This window comes from Condylura cristata, unplaced genomic scaffold, assembly GCF_000260355.1.
Source record: "Condylura cristata isolate star-nosed mole 26May11 unplaced genomic scaffold, ConCri1.0 scaffold00021, whole genome shotgun sequence".
Classification (NCBI taxonomy): domain Eukaryota; kingdom Metazoa; phylum Chordata; class Mammalia; order Eulipotyphla; family Talpidae; genus Condylura; species Condylura cristata.
In genome coordinates, this window is record NW_004567122.1 from 30215247 (window position 1) to 30234540 (window position 19294).

Sequence of the window (19294 nt, forward strand, 5' to 3'; positions counted from 1 at the left end):
TTCATCAGTTCTCCGTATATTTTTGTGATCAGTCCTTTATCGCTACTTTTGTGTGAGAAAATGTTTTCCCAATTAGTGATCTTTCTGTTTTTAGTTCCTTCTTAATAGGAGTTCTTAAGAGTTAAGTAGGATGTGTATTTTGTATTTGGAATAGTGTCTGACAACAGGTAGTGCGTAAATAAACACTTACCGTTATTTGTTAAGGTAGAACTTATGAATTGTGAAACCTTTGAGAATCGTGGGAAAGTCTGACTTCAGTCAAGGGTGAATCATGGGTCAAAATTACATTTCCACTGACGACTTTTCCTCCCGTTTTCTCCTGCAACAGGGTAACAAGAAGGGCCCCTTAGGCCGCTGGGACTTTGATACTCAGGAGGAATACAGTGAATATATGAACAACAAGGAGGCCTTACCCAAGTGAGTTGGTACTAAATATGTCCAGGGAGTGAAGAGAGGGCATAGGCTGAGACAGTCCCAAATGGAGCCTCTGGAAGGGATTCCTAGTGCTGTCAACCTCTGATGCCTGCTGCTCCCCACTACCCTTGTTTTCAGGGCTGCTTTCCAGTACGGTATCAAGATGTCTGAAGGGCGTAAAACCAGGCGCTTCAAGGAAACCAATGACAAGGCAGAACTAGATCGTCAGTGGAAGAAGATTAGTGCAGTAAGTGGGACTGCTGCTCAGGCTGGGAGGGCTTCAGCTAGAAGATCCTGCCCCGGGGCATTGGCTGGGGGTTGGAGACCTGCGCAAAGTTGAGAAAAGGCAGCTTTGGGTTTGAGGCCAGTTTACGTCAGCATCATCATTATCAACTCTAATGGTTCTTTTTGCAGATCATTGAGAAAAGGAAGAAGATGGAAGCTGATGGGTGAGCATTTTAGTTTTCCTCTAGAGAACTGTCAGGAATTGCTAAGTATATAGGTTTGTTTGTTATTTTAAAAGGCTTATTAATAAAAGGGGAAAGAAAAAGAGAGGCACCTGCATAGACACAGGTGGGCAGGAGAGCTGCCTGTATATCCATCTTCCAACTTGCATCTCTTTCCATTGTAGGGTTGAGGTCAAAAGACCAAAATACTAATCTCCAGTATCAACTCCAAGAACATTCTCCACAAGGATATACTTTCTACTGCTTTCTTCATACAATTCCCAGAAAAGTCGTATGGTGTTTTTGTGAATATATATACACTTTTATTGTATAATCATTTAGTTCCATTAAAATTGGCAAACTATTGTGTCTTTGTGTTGAGCATCCCATTGGGGTGCTGAATCTCCAAGAGGACTACGAATTCCACTGACTGTATCATCACGTGCAGAAAAATCAGCTCAGTCCTTTCCTGCTGTTGTTCTAGATTCCTTGATAATAAGGATGTTTAATAGCCAGAGTGGCCAGTGGAGATGGGGAGAGTGACCTTCACTCATGGGTAAGAGGTGGACTAAGACACGTTAAGGATGATTGGTCTCAAACATTAGACTCACTTCAGGCCCATCGAATGGCCTAGTCTTAGGGCAGAGCTTCCCTGGGGCTTGGGGTCAGCCCCGGAGGCTATCAGTTGACTCCACAGTTAAGTAAGACTGGGCTCTACAGGAGGTACCTAATGAAAATCACTTGTGGAAGTAAAAACCTTTTATGAATTTATGCCATCCTGGGAGATTAGTAAATTCCAAACACAAATTACTGCTTGCAAGCACCAATTTCCCTGGCTGACCAGATAACTTTGAGGAAGTGCTTTGGGGGAATCCCTGTCCCAGGCAAGGGGGTTTGATGCCTTTCAACACCCAGAAGAGTTTGATAACGGTCAAGGGTGGGCTTCATGGCTTTTGAAAAAAGCTCTCACCCTTTTTCTTTTTGTGCATTATAGCACTTCAGTCTGGTACTTGGCCAATAAAGGTCAATTTTTTTTCTGGTAGTCTCTGTAGCTGACATCTGCACTGAGCAAGATGTGTGGGCTTCAGAGATCCAAGAGCCAAGGACTTTTTCAGGAGGCTAGCTTTGTGCATAGCACCTAATAAATTGGGCCCTGTCTACCTCAACCATGGTTGTAGGCCTTGGTACTATTTAGGAAAAATTGCAGCACCTGGCTCAGATGAAGATACCTAGAAAGTTGCTTTTATCAAGCACTCCTGAGGCCTTTGTTTAAAGCCAGTTTCTGTAAGAACCACCAAGTCTTGTGGGATGGCCCGCTGGTTGGCCACACAGTGGGACTCCCAACGTCACATGGCAACTTGTTTTTGTCTTTGGAGACTCCTCTGGGTGAGTACAACAGGGATGTGGCAAGGTTCAGCCACAGGAGTTCTTGCTTCTCTGCCCTGTGATGTGGAATGCTGTCATCTTGGTGGAATTTTTGTAACCAAGATTCTGGATTGTCCACTATCCTGTCCATTTTTTCTCTTCAGAAGCTTATTGCCAGTCCTCATCACTGTTGGCCCCGTCGATGGGTCTGCAGCCAAACTAGTAAAGGGCCGGATACTTTGCTTTTTGGCCACGAATATGTTGAAAGCGAATAGCAAACAGTGGCTTAAGCGTGTATGCAGGGCTGTCTGCAGCCCGCAGCCCCTGCATGCTCAATTTTTGCTGCGTGGGCCTTTCTGTTTTCTGACCGGCACGCTCATGCTTGTCATGGTCTTGGGTATCACCGGATTATGAAGGATTGCAGTCCCGCTCTTCTACCGGAAGGAGTACCAAACAGCGTCGACGGGGATTAAAGGAAAGGACTTACATGCATTTTTCAGCTTTATGTTGAAAGTCCCCTTGGAAGGGAATGACTGATGGTCGCGCACTCTAGCTGGTTCAGGTACAGGCCAAGAGAACAGTGGCGTGTGGCCGCCTTTGGGCGCGAGTGCCCTCTGACCCGCTCTACGCGCTCCACATTTGCCGGCCCCGCCTCTTCCGGATTCCGGAGCACTCTCAGCGCCACTTCCGGCCCCGCCCCCCACGCAGAAGCGGCCTTCTTTCCCCTGGCGTGTCTCGCGCCTGCGCTCTGTGCCCGGCTCCTGCGCTCCGGCGATCTACCTGCGCATGGATCGCACGTGTGAGGAGCGGTCCGCGGAGGATGGGAGCGACGAGGAGGACCCTGATGTGGCAGAAGCCCCGGCCAGGATCCGAGACACCCCGGAAGACATCGTGCTGGAAGCGCCGGCCAGTGGGTTGGCGTTTCATCCGACCCGCGATCTCTTGGCGGCTGGGGATGTGGACGGGGACGTGTACGTGTAAGTGCTGGTCGGGGTGAGGACGTGGGGAGTGCCTTGTCCGGAAGCTCGGAAGGGATGGAGCTGGACAGGGCAGAGGAGAGAGTTGCTGGGAGACAAATTTTGCAAGACTCAGCTGCGCCATGCCCCGACTCAGAGTACCTGTTAGGTGCTGTGCTGGCACCTGGTACCCTCCCTCATAAACTTCGGTGGTTTGTAGCCAGGTGTCCTTTTATGCGATTATTTGACTGCTCATCTTCTCCACCAAACAAATACTTTACAAACTTTTAAAATCTCACTCTACAGTAAAAATACCTTTTACATCATGTGTGATGTAATCGGATCTTGTCCTGGTTTACTGGATTCTGTTGTTATTGCACGTACACATAAAATTCTAATTAGTGCCATAAAAGTCACTAATGGGTCATGACTGGAGTCTGGAAAACACTGGAGTATAAATCTGTAGTCCGTTTTTTGTTGTATGTTCCAACTCCTGTTTCTAGCCCAGGATAGGTGTTAAGTACTTGTTTGATTTTGAAAATAAGACGTAGTGGAAGCAGAGAAAAGCCATTGAACATATTAAACAGGAGAGTTGTGCTGTGCTGTCCGATTTAATGACTTTAAGTTTCAATCCCCTCATTAGTTGCAAGGTAACGTGTGTATTTTCATCTTTAAAAATGGAATTATTAGGGCCACCCTGGTGGCGCAAGGGGTTATGTCAGTGCTATCAAGCTGTCTCGAGCCACTGCAGCATGAGTTGGGTTCCAGACCAGGGAGGTGACCCACATGGCACAGCAGACCTCCCCACTCTTCCCACCCCCCAAGCCTACTCCACTGTTCTTGTGTGCATCAATAAAATCTTTATAAATAGGATCATTAGTATCTACCTTGCACAGTGCCAAGTGTCAGTATAGCACCAAATTAAATATTTAACAAATGTAGAAGGGAATCCCACTCCTGGTGGGCATGTAACTTCCCTCATTTCTGTGTCTGCCCTGGAAGGGGCTTGGGCTTCTGCCTCCAGTACTTGCCCCTTATTCTCTGCAAGGTGAACTACTTAGTCTTCATGATTGAATTCACATGTCATCACTTTAGTTATCTCCCCAGGGTGCTTTCCCTGAACGTTTAAATAACTATTTCATGCTAGGTGGGCACTGGGACAGAGTAAAAAGCAAGCAGTTCTGAAATGGAACCCAGGCAGTTGAGCACTTAACTCATTCAGCCCTTTCTTGAGGTCTGCTCTGAGGCATTGTTCTGTGGGCAGGTACTTGCCCCAAGCTGAGCTTACTCCCCAGCCTTGGAGGCTCCATCTCCATTTGACCCACCCTCCCCTTCAATGTATCATCAGTGTGGGCCACTCATTGTTTTCTTTAGCTCTTGTGCAACTGGCGAGCGGGAGCCTACCGCAGACTTTCACATTTCCAACTTCTGGGGCTATCCTTATTTAGCAAATATTTCTGTGCATCCACAGTCATACATTCCTATTCTTGCCCCAGACTGAGGTTTCCAAGGATGATAAAGGAGAGAGGGGTGCAGTTGCCAAGAAGTCCTTAGCAAATGTACTTTGTATTGTGTATAGAATGAGTAAAAAGGTCCAGTATCTGAAGCTCATTGAAAATGGAAAATAGGTAGCTCCTTGAATTTGAAGGTGTCTTAAGTAGGAGTCCTAGGTAGGCAGGAGGTTGACTACTTGAGCATTTATTTACTCCTCCCCCAACCCCCAGCTTTTCCTACTCGTGCCAAGAAGGAGAAACCAAGGAGCTCTGGTCCTCAGGTCACCATCTCAAGTCCTGCCGAGCTGTGGCCTTCTCTGCAGACGGGCAGAGTGAGTATTAGGGAATGCAGCAGGCAACAGGGTGGTGGGAGGGGAACAGTGCCATAACCCAGGTATCTTTCCTTTCAGAACTTGTTACTGTCTCCAAGGACAAAGCCATCCATGTTCTAGATGTGGGGCATGGCCAGCTAGAAAGACGCATTTCCAAGGCTCACAGGTAAGAGGAAGTATTTCTATATTGAGGTGAGGGGTAAAGACCAGTAGTCCTTGGGGAAAAGAAGCTGCAAAACGAATGCATCTGTCTCTAGTGCTCCTATCAACTGTCTGTTGCTGGTGGATGAGAATGTTTTGGCCACTGGAGATGACACAGGTGGCATCCGGCTCTGGGACCAGCGAAAGGAAGGCCCCTTGATGGACATGCGGCAGCATGAGGAGTACATTGCTGACATGGCCCTGGACCCAGCCAAGAAGCTGTTGCTCACAGCCAGGTAGTCTAGCTGCTGCTCTCCTTTGTGTTCAGTTTCCCTCTGGGAGCCTCTGGCCAAACCTGCCACTCTCCTCCCCAACAGTGGGGATGGCTGCCTTGGGGTCTTCAACATCAAACGACGCCGCTTCGAGCTGCTCTCCGAACCCCAGTCTGGAGACCTGACCTCTGTCACACTCATGAAAGTATGGCTGTGCTTGCTGTTGGGAGGGCGTATGTGTAGGGACTTAACTGTGGCTCCATGGACACGCTCTGCTCGATTTCTCTGCAGTGTGGCAAGAAGGTAGCCTGTGGCTCCAGTGAAGGCACCATCTACCTCTTCAACTGGAATGGCTTTGGGGCCACCAGTGACCGCTTTGCCTTGAAGGCAGAGTCCATCGACTGCATGGTTCCGGTCACTGAGAATCTGCTGTGCACTGGCTCCACGGATGGAGTGATCAGGTCAGAGGCTGGGATGGCCTTGGGTCACAGGTAGGGCAGGTGTCCCCAGCTGGCTCCCATACCCAGGGTCCCTTCTCTGTCTAGGGCTGTGAACATCCTGCCGAACCGTGTGGTGGGCAGTGTGGGTCAGCACGCCGGGGAGCCTGTAGAAGAGCTGGCTCTCTCCCACTGTGGCCGATTCCTGGCCAGCAGTGGCCACGACCAGCGTGTGAAGTTTTGGGACATGGCCCAGCTTCGGGCTGTGGTGGTGGATGACTACCGTCGGCGCAAGAAAAAGGGAGGACCATTGCGGGCATTGAGCAACAAGGCCTGGAGCACTGATGACTTCTTTGCAGGACTGAGGGAAGAAGAACAGGATCCCACAGCTGGGGAAGAAGAGGAGGAGAGTGAGGATGACAGTGATTGAGGGGGTGATCTGAATCTCAAGATAGGTCCACCGGGCAAGAGTTTTGCTGCCAAGGTGTTGCCAAGACAAGCAGACAGAGGCTCAGGACTCCCGGCACTGACGTGGAGGGTGCTAACCCTGCAGCAGGCCCTCACTCTGCTACTGTAATACAAGGCCACAGCACTGACACAGGTGTACACCAACCAGGGGTTTAATATAAATACAACCAGCATAGAAAAACTCAAAGCTGTACATAAACCAAAACTAGAACGGCAAGTGGTGGGGACAAAGGTGAGACTTCTGACCTTTTGGCTTTGCCAGCCCCCAAATAAAAAAACAACAAAGAGGACAAGAAAACAAGCAAAGCTTCATGCTAAGCTGTGTAATGAGAGTGTGTGTGTGTCACAGAGAACGGGTAAGGAATATCCACGGGTCAGACCCTCGGCTGGGAGGAGGGCAGGGTCCCTCAGCACAGCTCAGCCAAACCTGAGCTGCCTCCAGGTGTGTGCTGGGACCCTGCCCAGCTAGGGGCTGTCAGGCCTAAGGCAGGGCCCATGCTCCTCCCCACTTTGGGGGCAGTGGTTACCCAGGCCTGCTGGGCTGGGGACTGACACAGGTTATGCCCCTTTGGTCAGGCTGCCTGTGGAGAGGGTGGGGTCACTACTTAACCATGATACCTGCCTCAGCCACAGGAGGCTGCAGGAGGCTGGCCCCTGACTTACTCAGTGCCTGCAGCAGCTGGGCAGACACAGCATCCTTGGCCACTTCATGTGCATCCTGCCCATCTTGGGCCAGCACAACCCAGATGAGGCCACTGAAGGGCACTGGGTGCCCAGGGATCACCACCTGGTACCAGAAGTGATGCCAGCCAGCAGGGCCAGTGCCCAGACACTTGGTGAGGAAGACTGGGATGCCCAACTTCATCTGCTGGCACAACAGCTGCAGAGCAGCCCGAGCCCCTTGGGACTCTAGCTTGTCCCTGGCTAGGGCCAATCGGCTGCTCTCCGACTGTAGGGGCCGCAGTGAAGGACCCCCAAACTGCTGACGGAGTCGTTGCTTGAGGTCTGGCTTGAGCCACTCCACTGCCACCTGCTCTCCACAGAGGCGTGACTGGCCTGCAGGGAAAAGATGGACAGGTCAAAGCCTAGGCCCAAGCTCCCAGAGAGCTGAACCCTTTGGAGTGACAAAGGCCTGTGTTTAATTTCTAAGCCTCCCCATTTCTTGCTGTGGCCTCAGGCTTGTTAACTTCTCCAGGCTTCACAGTACTTGAAAAGGAGGTGCAACACCTACCAAGATTCCTTGGAGGTGCATTGGCTGCAGGCTTTACTGCCTCATGAACATCACAATAGCTAATCTTTACTAAGAGGACTTGCTCTGAATTAGGTTAATATGCTAAATACTGGGCGATTCTCACTGGAGGATAGAAGTAGGTTCCACCAGGGATCAAAGAAAGGCAGGCTCAGACAGCCTGGGGCAAGTCAATTTCTCTTAAAAAGAGCCTCCTACCTTTAAAGAGCAAGCTCACTCTTTCTTTGGAAAGTTGAACAGTAACTCAGGAGTTAACTGCAGGCCAAGTGTTAAATGTTGCTGAGTGGCAGTGCTAACAGCACTGGAAATTTAAAAATCTGAGTTCAAATAAATAGTCTGTTTGCAAATTCAAAGCTGTTTGGTTAAGATCATGTGACTTCACCCAGCATCATGTAGCGGATAAAGTGTCTGGTAGAGCAGGTCTGACCCCAACCACTGGGTCCCCAAGCCTCCACCCTACCTTCCACCAGGGCCTTTTTGGCCATGGCGGCAGCGCGGTGCGAGCTGAACTTGAGCAGCGCGATCTGCGCGGGCGCCGGCCCGGGGCTGGGCAGCAGCAACGCCTCCTGCAGGCCGGGCCCCAGTGGCTGCAAAGCGAGCAGCAGCGCGCGGCGGCTCAGCCCCGGCGGCAGCCGGTCCACGCTCAGCTCGCACTTCTCCGTGCTGCGACACACCAGCAGCGGGCAGGAGGGGCGCAGCTGGTGGTTGTGCAGCGTGGCGATGGCGGCCTGTGCGCCGCGCCGCGAGCTGTAGCGGGCGTAGGCGAAGCCGCGGTTCAGGCCGCTGAAGGTCATCATCAGGCGGAACTCGTAGAGGCGGCCCACGCGCTGGAACAGCGGGATCAGCTGGTGCTCGTACACGTCCTGGGGCAGCCGCCCGATGAACACCTCCGAACCCGCCGGCGGCGGGCTGCCCACCCAGCCTGCGGGGAGGGGTGGGGGCCACCGTCACCCACCGGGACCGCGCGGGCTGCGGCCCCGAGTCCCCGTGCAGGCGTCGGAGAAATGGGTACAACGCCGTCCCCGGGAAGTCGGCAAAACCAGGTGACTAGCTAACGGGACCTGCAGGAGGGAGCCGGAGCAGCTTCAAGGCTGGGTGAGAGGTGTGGGAGGGGGGTGGGGAGCCGCAATTGCCTGGCTGAGTGTAACGGGGACCCGGGGTGGGCCCCTCCCCCACGGGGGGGCTGGTCGGCCGTCGAGGTTGGGACTACCGTACCTGGGGGCGGCCCGCCATACTTCCTCTGCCCGTTCACCTGCACCAGGCGAATGCCCGTCTCCCTGACCCACGCCTCCAATGCCGCCTTGTTCTCTGGATTCACCCTCTCACACCACAGCTGAAGGGGAAAGGGCAGGTTGGAATGGCGGATCGTCGCGCCCACCCCCACTCCGCCTCCGGCGCTGGGGCCACAGGAGCCCCCTATTTCGTGCGCCAGCGGGGTTGGCGAAGTCCCTAGTTGGAGACCGACCACTCACCTCACATTCCCGCTTGGACTGCATGGCTCTGGCGCTGGTCGGCCGGCACCCTCTTTTATAACCTCCTCCCCTTCGGCCTCTGGAAGCTTCCCTGCCCCTCCACCTCCCAGGCTCCCATTGGCCGTGACCACGACCCCGCCCCTGGGGGGTGGAGGCGGCCGCTGCACGTGCGCCACGGGAAGCTCGAACCGCAGGTGAAAGCCCCCGGCCCAGGCTGTGGCCGCAGACCTCAGGGCTAGCAAGAGGTAACTCGCCAAACCCTCTGAATGCGGGCTGGGGATGAGAGCCCCAGGCGCCCCTTTCACCTGGGGTCTTGGTTTCACCCCAGCTTCCATCACTAAAATGATCCGAATGGTTCGGGCCCTGACGGCGGGGGCGCTCCGCAATAGTGACCAGGGTCCAGTGGTTGAGGCATTTTATTGGACTTTCGGCGATGTTCCCTCTTGTTTCAGGGAGGGGGCCCTATAGATGAGACCATCTTAGGTCCAGGCCTGGGAGAACAGAGTGGATTAAGCCTATGTAAAATAGTGTAGTACCTGGCCACTTTTGCCAATAATTACCAATGCGATAATCATAAAAATAAAAAGTCTCTGTTCACGCTTCAGGTCTTCCTGCTGGCACAGAGATGTGCGAAACTGTTGACGAATACACGCGGTTTTGTCTTAGTGTCCAGCTGTGCCAGTCCCACTTTCCGCTGGCAGAGTCTGCTCACATCAGGAGATGCAGAGGGGCTGACTTGTTCTCCTTCTGATTTCCTCCACAAGGTCTTCCCTTCGGATGTCCACCTGGCCAGCGTGAGGGAAGGAGGTATGAACTACTTCCTCCCCACTGCTCCCTGGGTGCTCCTTCCTCTAGACATCAGGGGTGGCTCAGCTGGGAGTGGGGTCTCCCCAGACACCATAAGGAGACAGTGCTTTTTGGGGGAGCCAGAGCAGCAGAGTACATGTGGGGCTAGAGGTCTTACCCCACCCTACCCCCAATTGATAAGTTTCAGCCCGCAAGTTCTCACTTTTTGTCTAGTCTGGCTTTTCTGCCTAAGTCTTGTATGGGCACTGGCCCACAGAACTGGCATATATTTCCTGCCTGCCTATCCCCCAGGCTTCCCGCCTGCCCACTTACCTCTTCCCTGCTTGCCACTGAACGGAGCTTGATGACACCGTCCTTGAGCTCCTGCTCCCCGATGATGGCCACCAGGGGGATGCCGGTATCCTCGCAGTACTGCAGTTGGTTTAGTAACTTTGGGTTCTTTTTGTAGAGCAGCTCTGCCTGCAGGGCACCAGAGTAGAAGATGCAGGCTGGGTCCCACTATCTTCTGGGACAGCCATCTGGGGACCCCAGCTTGTTCTGCCTTCCACCCCAAGAACTTAGTGACAGCAGGGCCACTAAGGCAGTCTGTGCCCAGCACTCCCAGGTTCGCTGCCATCCAGGGCCTGCCCCGTACCTTTATCCCAGCATCCCACAGCTCTGTGACCAGCTTCAGTCTCTCCTCCAGCAGTTTCTTCTGTGCTGATGCCACGAGTACCTGTGTCTCTGTGGTCCGAACCTTCTCCTCGGAAGCCTGGGGAAGGGGCAGGTTAGAGTCGGGAGCTGGGTGACGCTTTCAGACACCTCCAAGGAGCAGACTTACAGGTTATCTTTAGGAACCTAAGAGACGAGGCCCAACTCAGCCAGCTCCACCAGGGCGGGCGCAGCTCTGCATCTAGCAACTGGGCAAAAGTTAGCTTAGACAAAATGGGCTGCGCAGGACTGCAAGAGTAAACAACACAGGGTGAGGGCAAAGGTAGCCCATGCATAGTAATTTCAAGCTCATCTCATCTAGTAAGTACCTTTAAAGATGCACAAGGACCTTCACATAGAGTGCTAGTGGGAGCCCACCCCAGCTGTTCACTCCCGGGAGTTTTAGTTCCCTCTTACTGTGTGCCCAGTCAAAAGACTATGCTTCTTATATTTCAGCCATAGGGCACAATCTAGTAGGGGCGGGGCCCTAGGGACAGGGAGGGAGGGAAAATGCTGTTGTCCATTATCTTTTTTTTTTTTTAAGATTTATTTATTTATGCATACAGAATTGGGGTACAGGCCAGAGGTGTAGGGGTGGTGAGAGGATTCACCAGAGAGAGTGGGGAGCAGAACAGGCTGACTGATGAGTTCAATGCTAAGGGGAGCAGTGGATGGGTCAGGAGAGGTCTGCCACGCCACGTGGATCAGCTTCCTGGCCAGAGATCAAACTGCTGCTGAAGCGGCTGCAGCTAGCTTCATAGTGCTATGCTTCAACGTGTTGTGCCACCAGGGAGACCCCTGCCCATGTTATCTTTTTCTGGAAAACAGCTTTCTGTTCTTACAACAGAAGATGCCTACTAGAATAGTGACCTCAGCTGGGAAACAGGATTGGCACCCATTCTAGGGACAAGAGTGGAAGCAGGGGGTGGAAAGGTACCGCCAGAGCCCCCAGGGATGAAAAGCAAATGGCCAGTCAAGAGCAGCAGTAATAAAGGCGGGCTTGAGCCATCAGGGACTCCCTGGTGTTACTCTAGGTGGAGAACCAAAGACAGTTATGTGAGATTTCCCAGGCTCAGATGCATGCTTTCCACTTAATGACTGTAAGGGTGGTTAGGAGCAAGCTTTGGAGACTACATGGATCCCAATTCTGAATCTGCCATTTGCAAACTATTGGATCTATAATGCCTCAGTCCCTGTGCCTGAAAAATATAAAGTAATTGCTCTCAGAGGATTCCTGCAAGAACTGTATTACATAATGCACAAAAAGCACTAAACTGGCAGAGCAGTAAAATATTAAGTGCTGTGTATCATAAGGCTGATCTGAACTCATGGGAGATACCAGGTGAGATCCTGACAGCCCTGTAGGAAGTAGGGATCGAGAGGACCTTATGCAAGAAGGTGAGCAAAGATCCACAGAGCTGGCGGCTAATGGGGTGGGAGCTTGTGGTCAACTCTTCTCTAGTTCCCTGTAAAGATGTTCTTTGCCCAAAAGAGTGCCACTTGCCCCCTTGGGGAGCAAACATCATTTAGGTGGCACCACTTAGCCAATTTGTCTGCTACCCACTCCTAGGACCTACCTCTAGCCTCTGCTCCACGATGGAGAAGATCCGTTCCACTCCAACGCTGAGGCCCACGCAGGGCACCTTGCGCCCTTTGGGGTCGAACATGCCCACCAGTCCATCATAGCGCCCACCAGCAGCCACACTGCCCACACCCAGGGGTTCTTCTCCTGCCTGAGCAGGGGCCTGTAGCAGAACTGCTTCATAGATCACCCCAGTGTAGTAGTCCAGTCCCCGAGCTAGGCTCAGGTCGAAGGAGATCTGTGGGAGCAAGGCCATGGTCAGTACCAGGTGAGGATTAAGGGCCTGAGGCTGCGGACGGAGCTCACTACACTTCCCTTCCCTAGCCCAGCTCACCTTGTCAGCAATGCCAAATAGGGTCAGGTACTCAAACAGCAGCTTCAGGTCACCCAGGCCCTCCAAGGCCTGCTTGTTTTGGGATAGTTTAGGATCCTGGAGCAGTTGTTCCACTAGGGAGACCCCACCTGCAGAGACAATTTGTAAGCCAGACTAATGACTAGAAGCAAAATGCAGGGAGCCTTCCACTCCCTTTCTCCTCCATGTGATGCACACACAGAGGAGAGTTTTAGCTTCACGCTGGAGCGCTCTGTAGAGGTAGGGTTTGTTCCTTACCGTGCTGTTGGACATAGTCCCCAATACGGTCAGCTACTTCAGGTGCGAGGCCCTTCTCTCCCACCATCTCATTCTTTACTTCCTCCCATGATACCTGGGCAGAGGGACACCAGTCAGGGACCCCTGACAGTTTCCCCTTGCAGAGCAAGTGCAGGCCCTCCTTGGGGGAGGGGGAAGGGAGCAGTTCGGGAGTCAAAGCTTCTCCCTGCATTCTGCATTCCAGTTAATCTTTCTCTGGTGGACACAGAGGCAGCCCCCTTTTTGGGACAGGCTAGGATCTGGGAAAAGTCAAGAGCCTGGGTCATTACCTTGTCCAGCTTGTCCACCGAAGAGCAGATGGTACGGAACTTGCTGTCAGGGACCCCACACACGGCAAACATGCCGTCAAGGATGCGCCGGTCGTTCACCTGCAGGGCCCAGGCTCAGTGAACAGCGAACTGTGCTACCTGACCCCAGTAGCCTTGGTCACCTGAGCTCCTGGCCCCACTGCACTGGGCCCAACTTTACCCACCCAGCCCCAGTCGCCTCTGACCTTAACTAGGAAGTCACCAATCTGAAGGGAACTCAGGATCTCACACATGATCTTCAGGCACTCCGCGTCGGGGATCATGGGGTCAAACTGCCCAGCAATGTCGAAGTCCTGCAAGTGGCAGGGCAGTCAGAGGTCCACATGGATTTAACCTGCTTCAGATCTCTGCTTTCCCCATGAAGGCCAGTTTTTCTCATGCACACATCTCCTCCTTCATCCTCTGCTGATCATCATCCCAGAGAACCCTGGTATTGTTGGGTCTTCTACCAGTCCTGGTTTCCTTTCCACCAACTGGGCTATTCCTGTCTCCCTCAGCTAGGTTTCCTTCTTTCCTCCTACTGCTGTGTCTTAGTCCCGCCCTCTCCTCCCACAGTGCCTTTGTAAAATATGTATGAAAATACTCAAGACACCACAGGGTTAGCATAACCTGAGCAGCCTCTCCCTGCCCTGTGCACATACTCACACATTGGTAGAATTCACGATAGCGGCCTCGCGTCATAGCTGGGTTATCCCGCCGATAGACTTTAGCAATGTGGTATCGTTTAATGTTGGTCAGTTTATTCATTGCCAAATATCGAGCAAAGGGAACCTGGTGACACAGTTAAGGAGAAAGCCCCTCCTACCAGTGTGGAGTGGATTATCTCTAGGAACAGAAGCTGAGGTCCAACCCCTCCCTGTTCTGGTAAAACCATCACCCATAAAGATGAACTACATTTCTGAGTATCAGACAATCAACACTGCCACCATGGGGCCAGCTCAAAAAAGATTCAGCCCCTTTGCGCTTCGGTAGGCTCTGCCCCGGGAATAAGCCACGCAGGAGTTGGGCAGACTGGCCAGGCTGCGGGGCGAGAGCGCCAGGCTGCGGGGCGAGAGCGCCAGGTGCGACCTCTGAATAGATGATTCTCCGACAGCGTGGAGATAAAGGAGACAGGCTACCAGTCAGTTAGGGGTCATCTGTCCAGAGGACAGAGCAGGTTGCTGGAGAGCGGGAACTGGGTCCCGACGGAGCTAAGGGTTCAGAAGAAAGATCTCTAAGGCAATATTCTCTTTAGCCAAATTCCTGCTTCTACCGGGAAATAATTCACCTGATTTCAAAGGCATCACATTTGATCCCACTTATGTCTGGCTATCCCTAAAACTCGAGTCTAGAAATTACCTGAGCCCAGTGAGGGCCAATTCATCCCAAGTGCCAAGAGCCCAGATGTGGAAGGATACAGTAAGGTCATAGCGCAGGGACAGTAGCTCCCCACCCTGATCTTTCAGGTCGTAGATCAACTTAGAGTCTTCCCCATACTTTCCAGTCAGTGTTTCCTGGATAAAACAAAGAAATGTGTGCATAATGCTAAATACAACAGTTTAAAAAGTTTTCAAAACAAAACCCACTACTGGTATCAGTTTGTCTGTGCGCCCTCTGCTCCCTATCCTAATGTGTATGTGTTTGGTGTATTTTTAATCAAAAGGGACACTGATGTTGCTTTCTGCCTATTACATTTCCATTTTGTGACAGCTGAAGTATTATTTTTACAGCTGCATAGTATGGGCCCTCCCTGGTGATGCAGTGGGGTAAAGTGCAGTATTATGAAGCTATCTGTAGCATGATGAGTGCAATCCCCAGCCAGGGAGCTGACCCACATGGCACAACAGACCTCTCCTGTCTCACCTGCTGCTCCCCTCAGCAGTGTATTTCAGTAGATCTACCTGTTCTGTTTCCCACTCTGTTTCTGCTGAATCCTCTTACCCCCCACACCACCCCAGTTCTTGTATGCATAAATAAATAAATATTTTTTAAAAAGTTGTATAATATTCCAGTGAGGAGACATTTCCTCCCTTCCTAGTGTTATATTGTTAGATGTTTAAGTTATTCTTTTTTTTTAAAGACTTATTTATTTATGCCTACAAGAACTAGGGTACAGGCCAGTGCAGGGGGTGAGAGGATTCACCAGAGACAGAAAAGGGGGCAAAACAAGCACTGACTGAAATACACTGCTGAGGGGAGCAGTGGGTGGGACAGGAAAGGTCTGCCACACCATGTGGGTCAGCTCCCTGGCCGGGGATCGAACTCATGATGTAGTGTCTGTGGATCACTTTATAGTGCTGTGCTTTAACCTGTTGCACCACCAGGGATGGCCCTGTTTATTCTAAGAAAAAGAAAAAAAAAATTCATAACATTTCAATAAGTATACTTGCGTACACTATTTTTTTTTTTTTTATGATAAACCTCTGGAGTGGGTTATTAGACCAACTAACATAAATGTTTTTATGACGCCCAAGAGTTAAAAATGTCAAATGCACAAGACAACATACTAATCCTTGTTCTGAAAAAAGTTTTTGGCAAGGTGATAACACTTTTCACCTACCAGCTTACCAAAGTTTAAAATGTCTGAAAATTTCTATTGTGTACAATCAAACACTCAAGCAGTGGTTAATATTACAGAAAATTTTATCGCCCGTCAACATTCATTATTGAAGGCCCACCCTTCAGGGCCCCCCAGAAGTGACTGTATTAGACAAGACAGTTGGAGAGGTATGGCATTTTAGCTGAGATCTAAAATTAAAATCGGTAGTCTTTAAGCCGAAATTAAAGCCATGCAAGAGGCAGGCGCACAGGGAGTTCGGGAAGAGGGAAGAGCGAGAACAAAAGCCCTGAGATGGAACCGTTTTCAGTATGTTGCACAAATAAGAAAGAAAACCAGAGTAGTACAGTGTGAGTGGAACAATAGCATGAGATGAGCTGGGAAAAGCAGGTGGTGGTCAAATGGCACAGGGCCTTCTCAGCCTGGATAAAATTTTGGGTTTTATTATAAATGCAATGGGAATCGCTGAGGTGTTAGCCAGGAATGATGCAATCTGATGTTTTAAAAGCAAAGAACCAGAAACAATCTGAGGACCCATCAGTAGGAGGCTGGCTGTGTATTCATACTTTATATGTATGTCTCAAGGTCTGGGCCCAGAAGCCAATGTAGACAGGAGCCTCAATTACTTCTGCTTCTCTAGACTCACTGGCTGCTGCTTGTGACAAAGTAAATAGGTAAGAGCAGGACTTTCCTCTCAGCCAGCCATCCTTCCTCTCACTAGAGAAAATACTGGCTTTTGTTTACAACAGAGAGGCCTGCAGATGCTCATGGTCTTGTTGCCCTCATTGTTCACACACCCATTCTCCCATCTGGCTGCCCCTCACCCATCTCTCACCTTCAGTTCAAACACAGGGGTATCGATTACTTCCGCACCATGGCGCTTGAAGCAGCGGATGATGACATCAAATACCTTCTCGCGGACTGCCATCTGCCGGGGGCTGTAATCTCGTGTGCCCTGAGAGTCAAAACAGGTCAAAGAACCAGGGTTGGGATTTAAAAAAAAAAACAAAAATAAGATCTACTGATTACAATGCAAATGTTGCCTCAACCTTGGACGTTAATTATAAAACAATTATTAAAAGAATTTCCTATTAACTGTTGCACTCAGATGCTATCACTCTTCTAAATTCCATTTTTTTTTTAGCGTGGTCCTATTTTCTAGGATTCTTAGAACTCTATTTTCTGAGGATTTTTTTCTAGTCACTAGCGTTTTTGCGCCTTCTTTGCAAATGAAGTGAAAAAGGCAAATAATGTTTTAGTACTACAATGAAAGTAATTTTGACCATGAAGACCCTTAAAAAAGTTCTTGTCCCCATTAAATTAGATTTTCTGATGCTAATATGAGTCACACTATGACAAACCTGCATTTGAACAAATTAAATTAGATATTAACAGTTTAATCTGATTTAACATTATACTGTAAAAAAATTTAAACACACATTATAGAGAATAGTATAATTGACCTCCATTACCATGACTACCAGCTTCAAAAACTATCAACAGCTGCTATTCTTATTTTACTTACAATCCGACATTTTTCTTTCCTGGAGTATTTTAAAGTATACCACAGAGATCATATAAATCATCTATTGATATTTAAGTGTGATTCTCTGACATGTAAGGATTAAACAACAACAGTACACCACAATACCTTTATTATAACCAAGAAAATTCAAAGCAACCCTTTACTATTACTGAATGACTAAGCCATGTTTAATTTTCCTCTGGCTTGTTTGAGTCAGATTCTAAATGAAGCCAGAGCATTCTGTTTTGTTGATATGCCTCATTACTATTTATATCCATTTCCTTTTTTTTTTTTTTAAAAGAAAGTCATTTGTTGTTTAGGAAATTGAGTCATTTGTCCTAAAGAATTTTTCACAATCTGGATTTGGTTAATAATATATTCATTGTATCATTTATCATGTTTCTCCATCTCCCACATTTCAAGTAAATTGGTATTTAGGCCTGAAGACCTGACTCAATTCAGGTTCAATTATTCTTGTCAGGATTGTTTCATAGGTGGTGCTGTGTATTTCTTATTACATCACATCAAGTAGAACTTGTCTGGTTATTCTACTTTTTAATGATGTTAAGAACAATCACTGGTTTAGGTGAGGCCAGACTGATCTACCATAAATTTTCCATTAATCATTTTACCTAATAGTTTGATGATCACTGCCTTGGGATTTTATACTGTCTCTTTAACCTTTGAAATGATTTGTGTGTAAAAGAATTAGCTGAATGAATGTAGGAACCCAAAGAATTAACCTTAAAGGGAGGTACCCCAGTGTCAGCAGGGTAATGTGCTTGTGTCGTAACAAGGATTGAAGAAGGCCCTCTCACACAATAGCATGAATACCCAGTCATCAGGCTTATGAGCCAGAAAAGAATCAAAGGGAGACATCTCAACACAAGAAAGGCAGACAAGTGCAATAACAGATAAATATGAAGAGCTGAAGAGCACAAATGGATATTAACAGAATTAAAGAAAGTGGCACCCCGAAATCCTGGTGGCTGAATTAGGACCCCTTAAGTTCATTCTACTGTGTACTCTCCTTCTCTATTTGGTTCTAATCATACAACTGTCCTGAAAACTATGAAGATTCTTTCCTGCTTCTGAGTTTCCACCCTCTACCTGCTCCTATTTCTCACATTCTTCTGGTGAACTAGCACTCAACTTTTAGGTTAACTAGTATATCAGACTCCCCAACTGCTCCTTATTTTTCTCAGAGCATCCTTGTTAGCTTCTTATATCACTTATCACAATTCATGCATGGGATTATTTGTCCTAAATCTGTTTTCTTCGGTAGACTATACGCTTCATGAGGGCAGCCTGTATTAGTCACCTTAGTATACGCACAACTTTGTACAGTGCTAGGCAGACAATAAGCACGCAATACATATTTACTGAGAGAAAGAAGGAACAGCAGCAGCAGGTTGATTTTCCTAAGCACCAAGGTTTCTGCCAATCACTTTGCTATCCCAGAATGACTCAGACTTCATTACAGCCCGAGCAACTGTTGGTTCTCTGCAGTATTTCAGATCCTCCTCAATGATCTGTTTCAGGGAAGCAGGCATGCATGCACCTTGTGGGTGGAATTAGATCACCTCAAAGTCTCCCTAAATCCTTATTTACCTTGGGGGTTTTGAGCACGAACTTCTGTTTCCCTTCATCAGGGCCCAGCTGAGCCTTCAGTTTCAGTAGTTTTGCCACCTCCTCTTCGACCTGGTAGGGAAAGCAGGCGCTGGGCATCACATCTGCTACTGCACCCCTCCTCTGCCATTCATTCCAAATCCCTCCCTCATCCATGATCTGGGGCAGATCTCTCTCCTCCCCAAGCCTACCTTGGCTTCTATCCGCTCTATCCTAGATACCTCTCCACCGACTCCGTCCTGCCCCCCCATCCCGACCCTCATTACCTCGGTCCCTTCTCCACTCCCCTGTCCTCTGTCCAGGCCACCTTGGCGATGTATCCTCCCTGGCCCCTCCTTGCTGGATCGTACCTGCTCGGCGCTGGCTTTCTGCTGCTTGAGGCTCCGCACGCGCTCTCCTTGAAGTCGCACCAGCTCCTCCAGCGCCGCACGTTCTCCCATAGTGGCAGCCACCAGGAGTACAGGGCTGTCTATAGACGTAGAGGCGGCCGCAACCCGAGCTCGGATGACTTCCGGCTACCGAG

The 19294-nt window shown here is 49.8% G+C and overlaps 4 protein-coding genes across 4 annotated transcripts in view; 2 read left to right on the top strand and 2 right to left on the bottom strand.

Annotated features, from left to right (window-relative positions):
• Positions 1-1226, top strand: part of IK (IK cytokine, down-regulator of HLA II) — a 12510-nt gene extending 11284 nt beyond the window's left edge. The window contains exons 17-20 of the mRNA XM_004686811.2: positions 329-417; positions 553-661; positions 829-863; positions 1046-1226. Coding sequence (XP_004686868.1) covers positions 329-417; positions 553-661; positions 829-863; positions 1046-1073 — 261 coding nt within the window. The 3' untranslated portion in view covers positions 1074-1226. The remainder of the gene's footprint in view (positions 1-328; positions 418-552; positions 662-828; positions 864-1045) is intronic.
• A 1708-nt stretch (positions 1227-2934) lies between these two features.
• WDR55 (WD repeat domain 55) lies at positions 2935-6334 on the top strand. Its single transcript, XM_004686813.2, has 7 exons — positions 2935-3202; positions 4906-5006; positions 5085-5172; positions 5264-5443; positions 5525-5624; positions 5711-5880; positions 5965-6334. Exons 1-7 carry the CDS (start codon positions 3012-3014, stop codon positions 6284-6286), a joined length of 1152 nt encoding a protein of 383 aa, XP_004686870.1. The 5' UTR covers positions 2935-3011; the 3' UTR covers positions 6287-6334.
• DND1 (DND microRNA-mediated repression inhibitor 1) lies at positions 6325-9380 on the bottom strand. The gene is made up of 4 exons (XM_012727755.1): positions 9149-9380; positions 8789-9022; positions 8034-8495; positions 6325-7380 (listed from the first exon to the last, which is right to left on the bottom strand). Exons 1-4 carry the CDS (start codon positions 9378-9380, stop codon positions 6926-6928), a joined length of 1383 nt encoding a protein of 460 aa, XP_012583209.1. The 3' UTR covers positions 6325-6925.
• A 44-nt stretch (positions 9381-9424) lies between these two features.
• On the bottom strand, positions 9425-19274 carry HARS (histidyl-tRNA synthetase). The gene is made up of 13 exons (XM_004686815.2): positions 19122-19274; positions 18754-18843; positions 16453-16572; positions 14479-14574; positions 13727-13852; positions 13267-13374; positions 13043-13141; positions 12735-12828; positions 12459-12586; positions 12120-12362; positions 10487-10603; positions 10165-10311; positions 9425-9830 (listed from the first exon to the last, which is right to left on the bottom strand). Exons 1-13 carry the CDS (start codon positions 19209-19211, stop codon positions 9759-9761), a joined length of 1530 nt encoding a protein of 509 aa, XP_004686872.1. The 5' UTR covers positions 19212-19274; the 3' UTR covers positions 9425-9758.
• Positions 19275-19294: the final 20 nt, after the last annotated feature.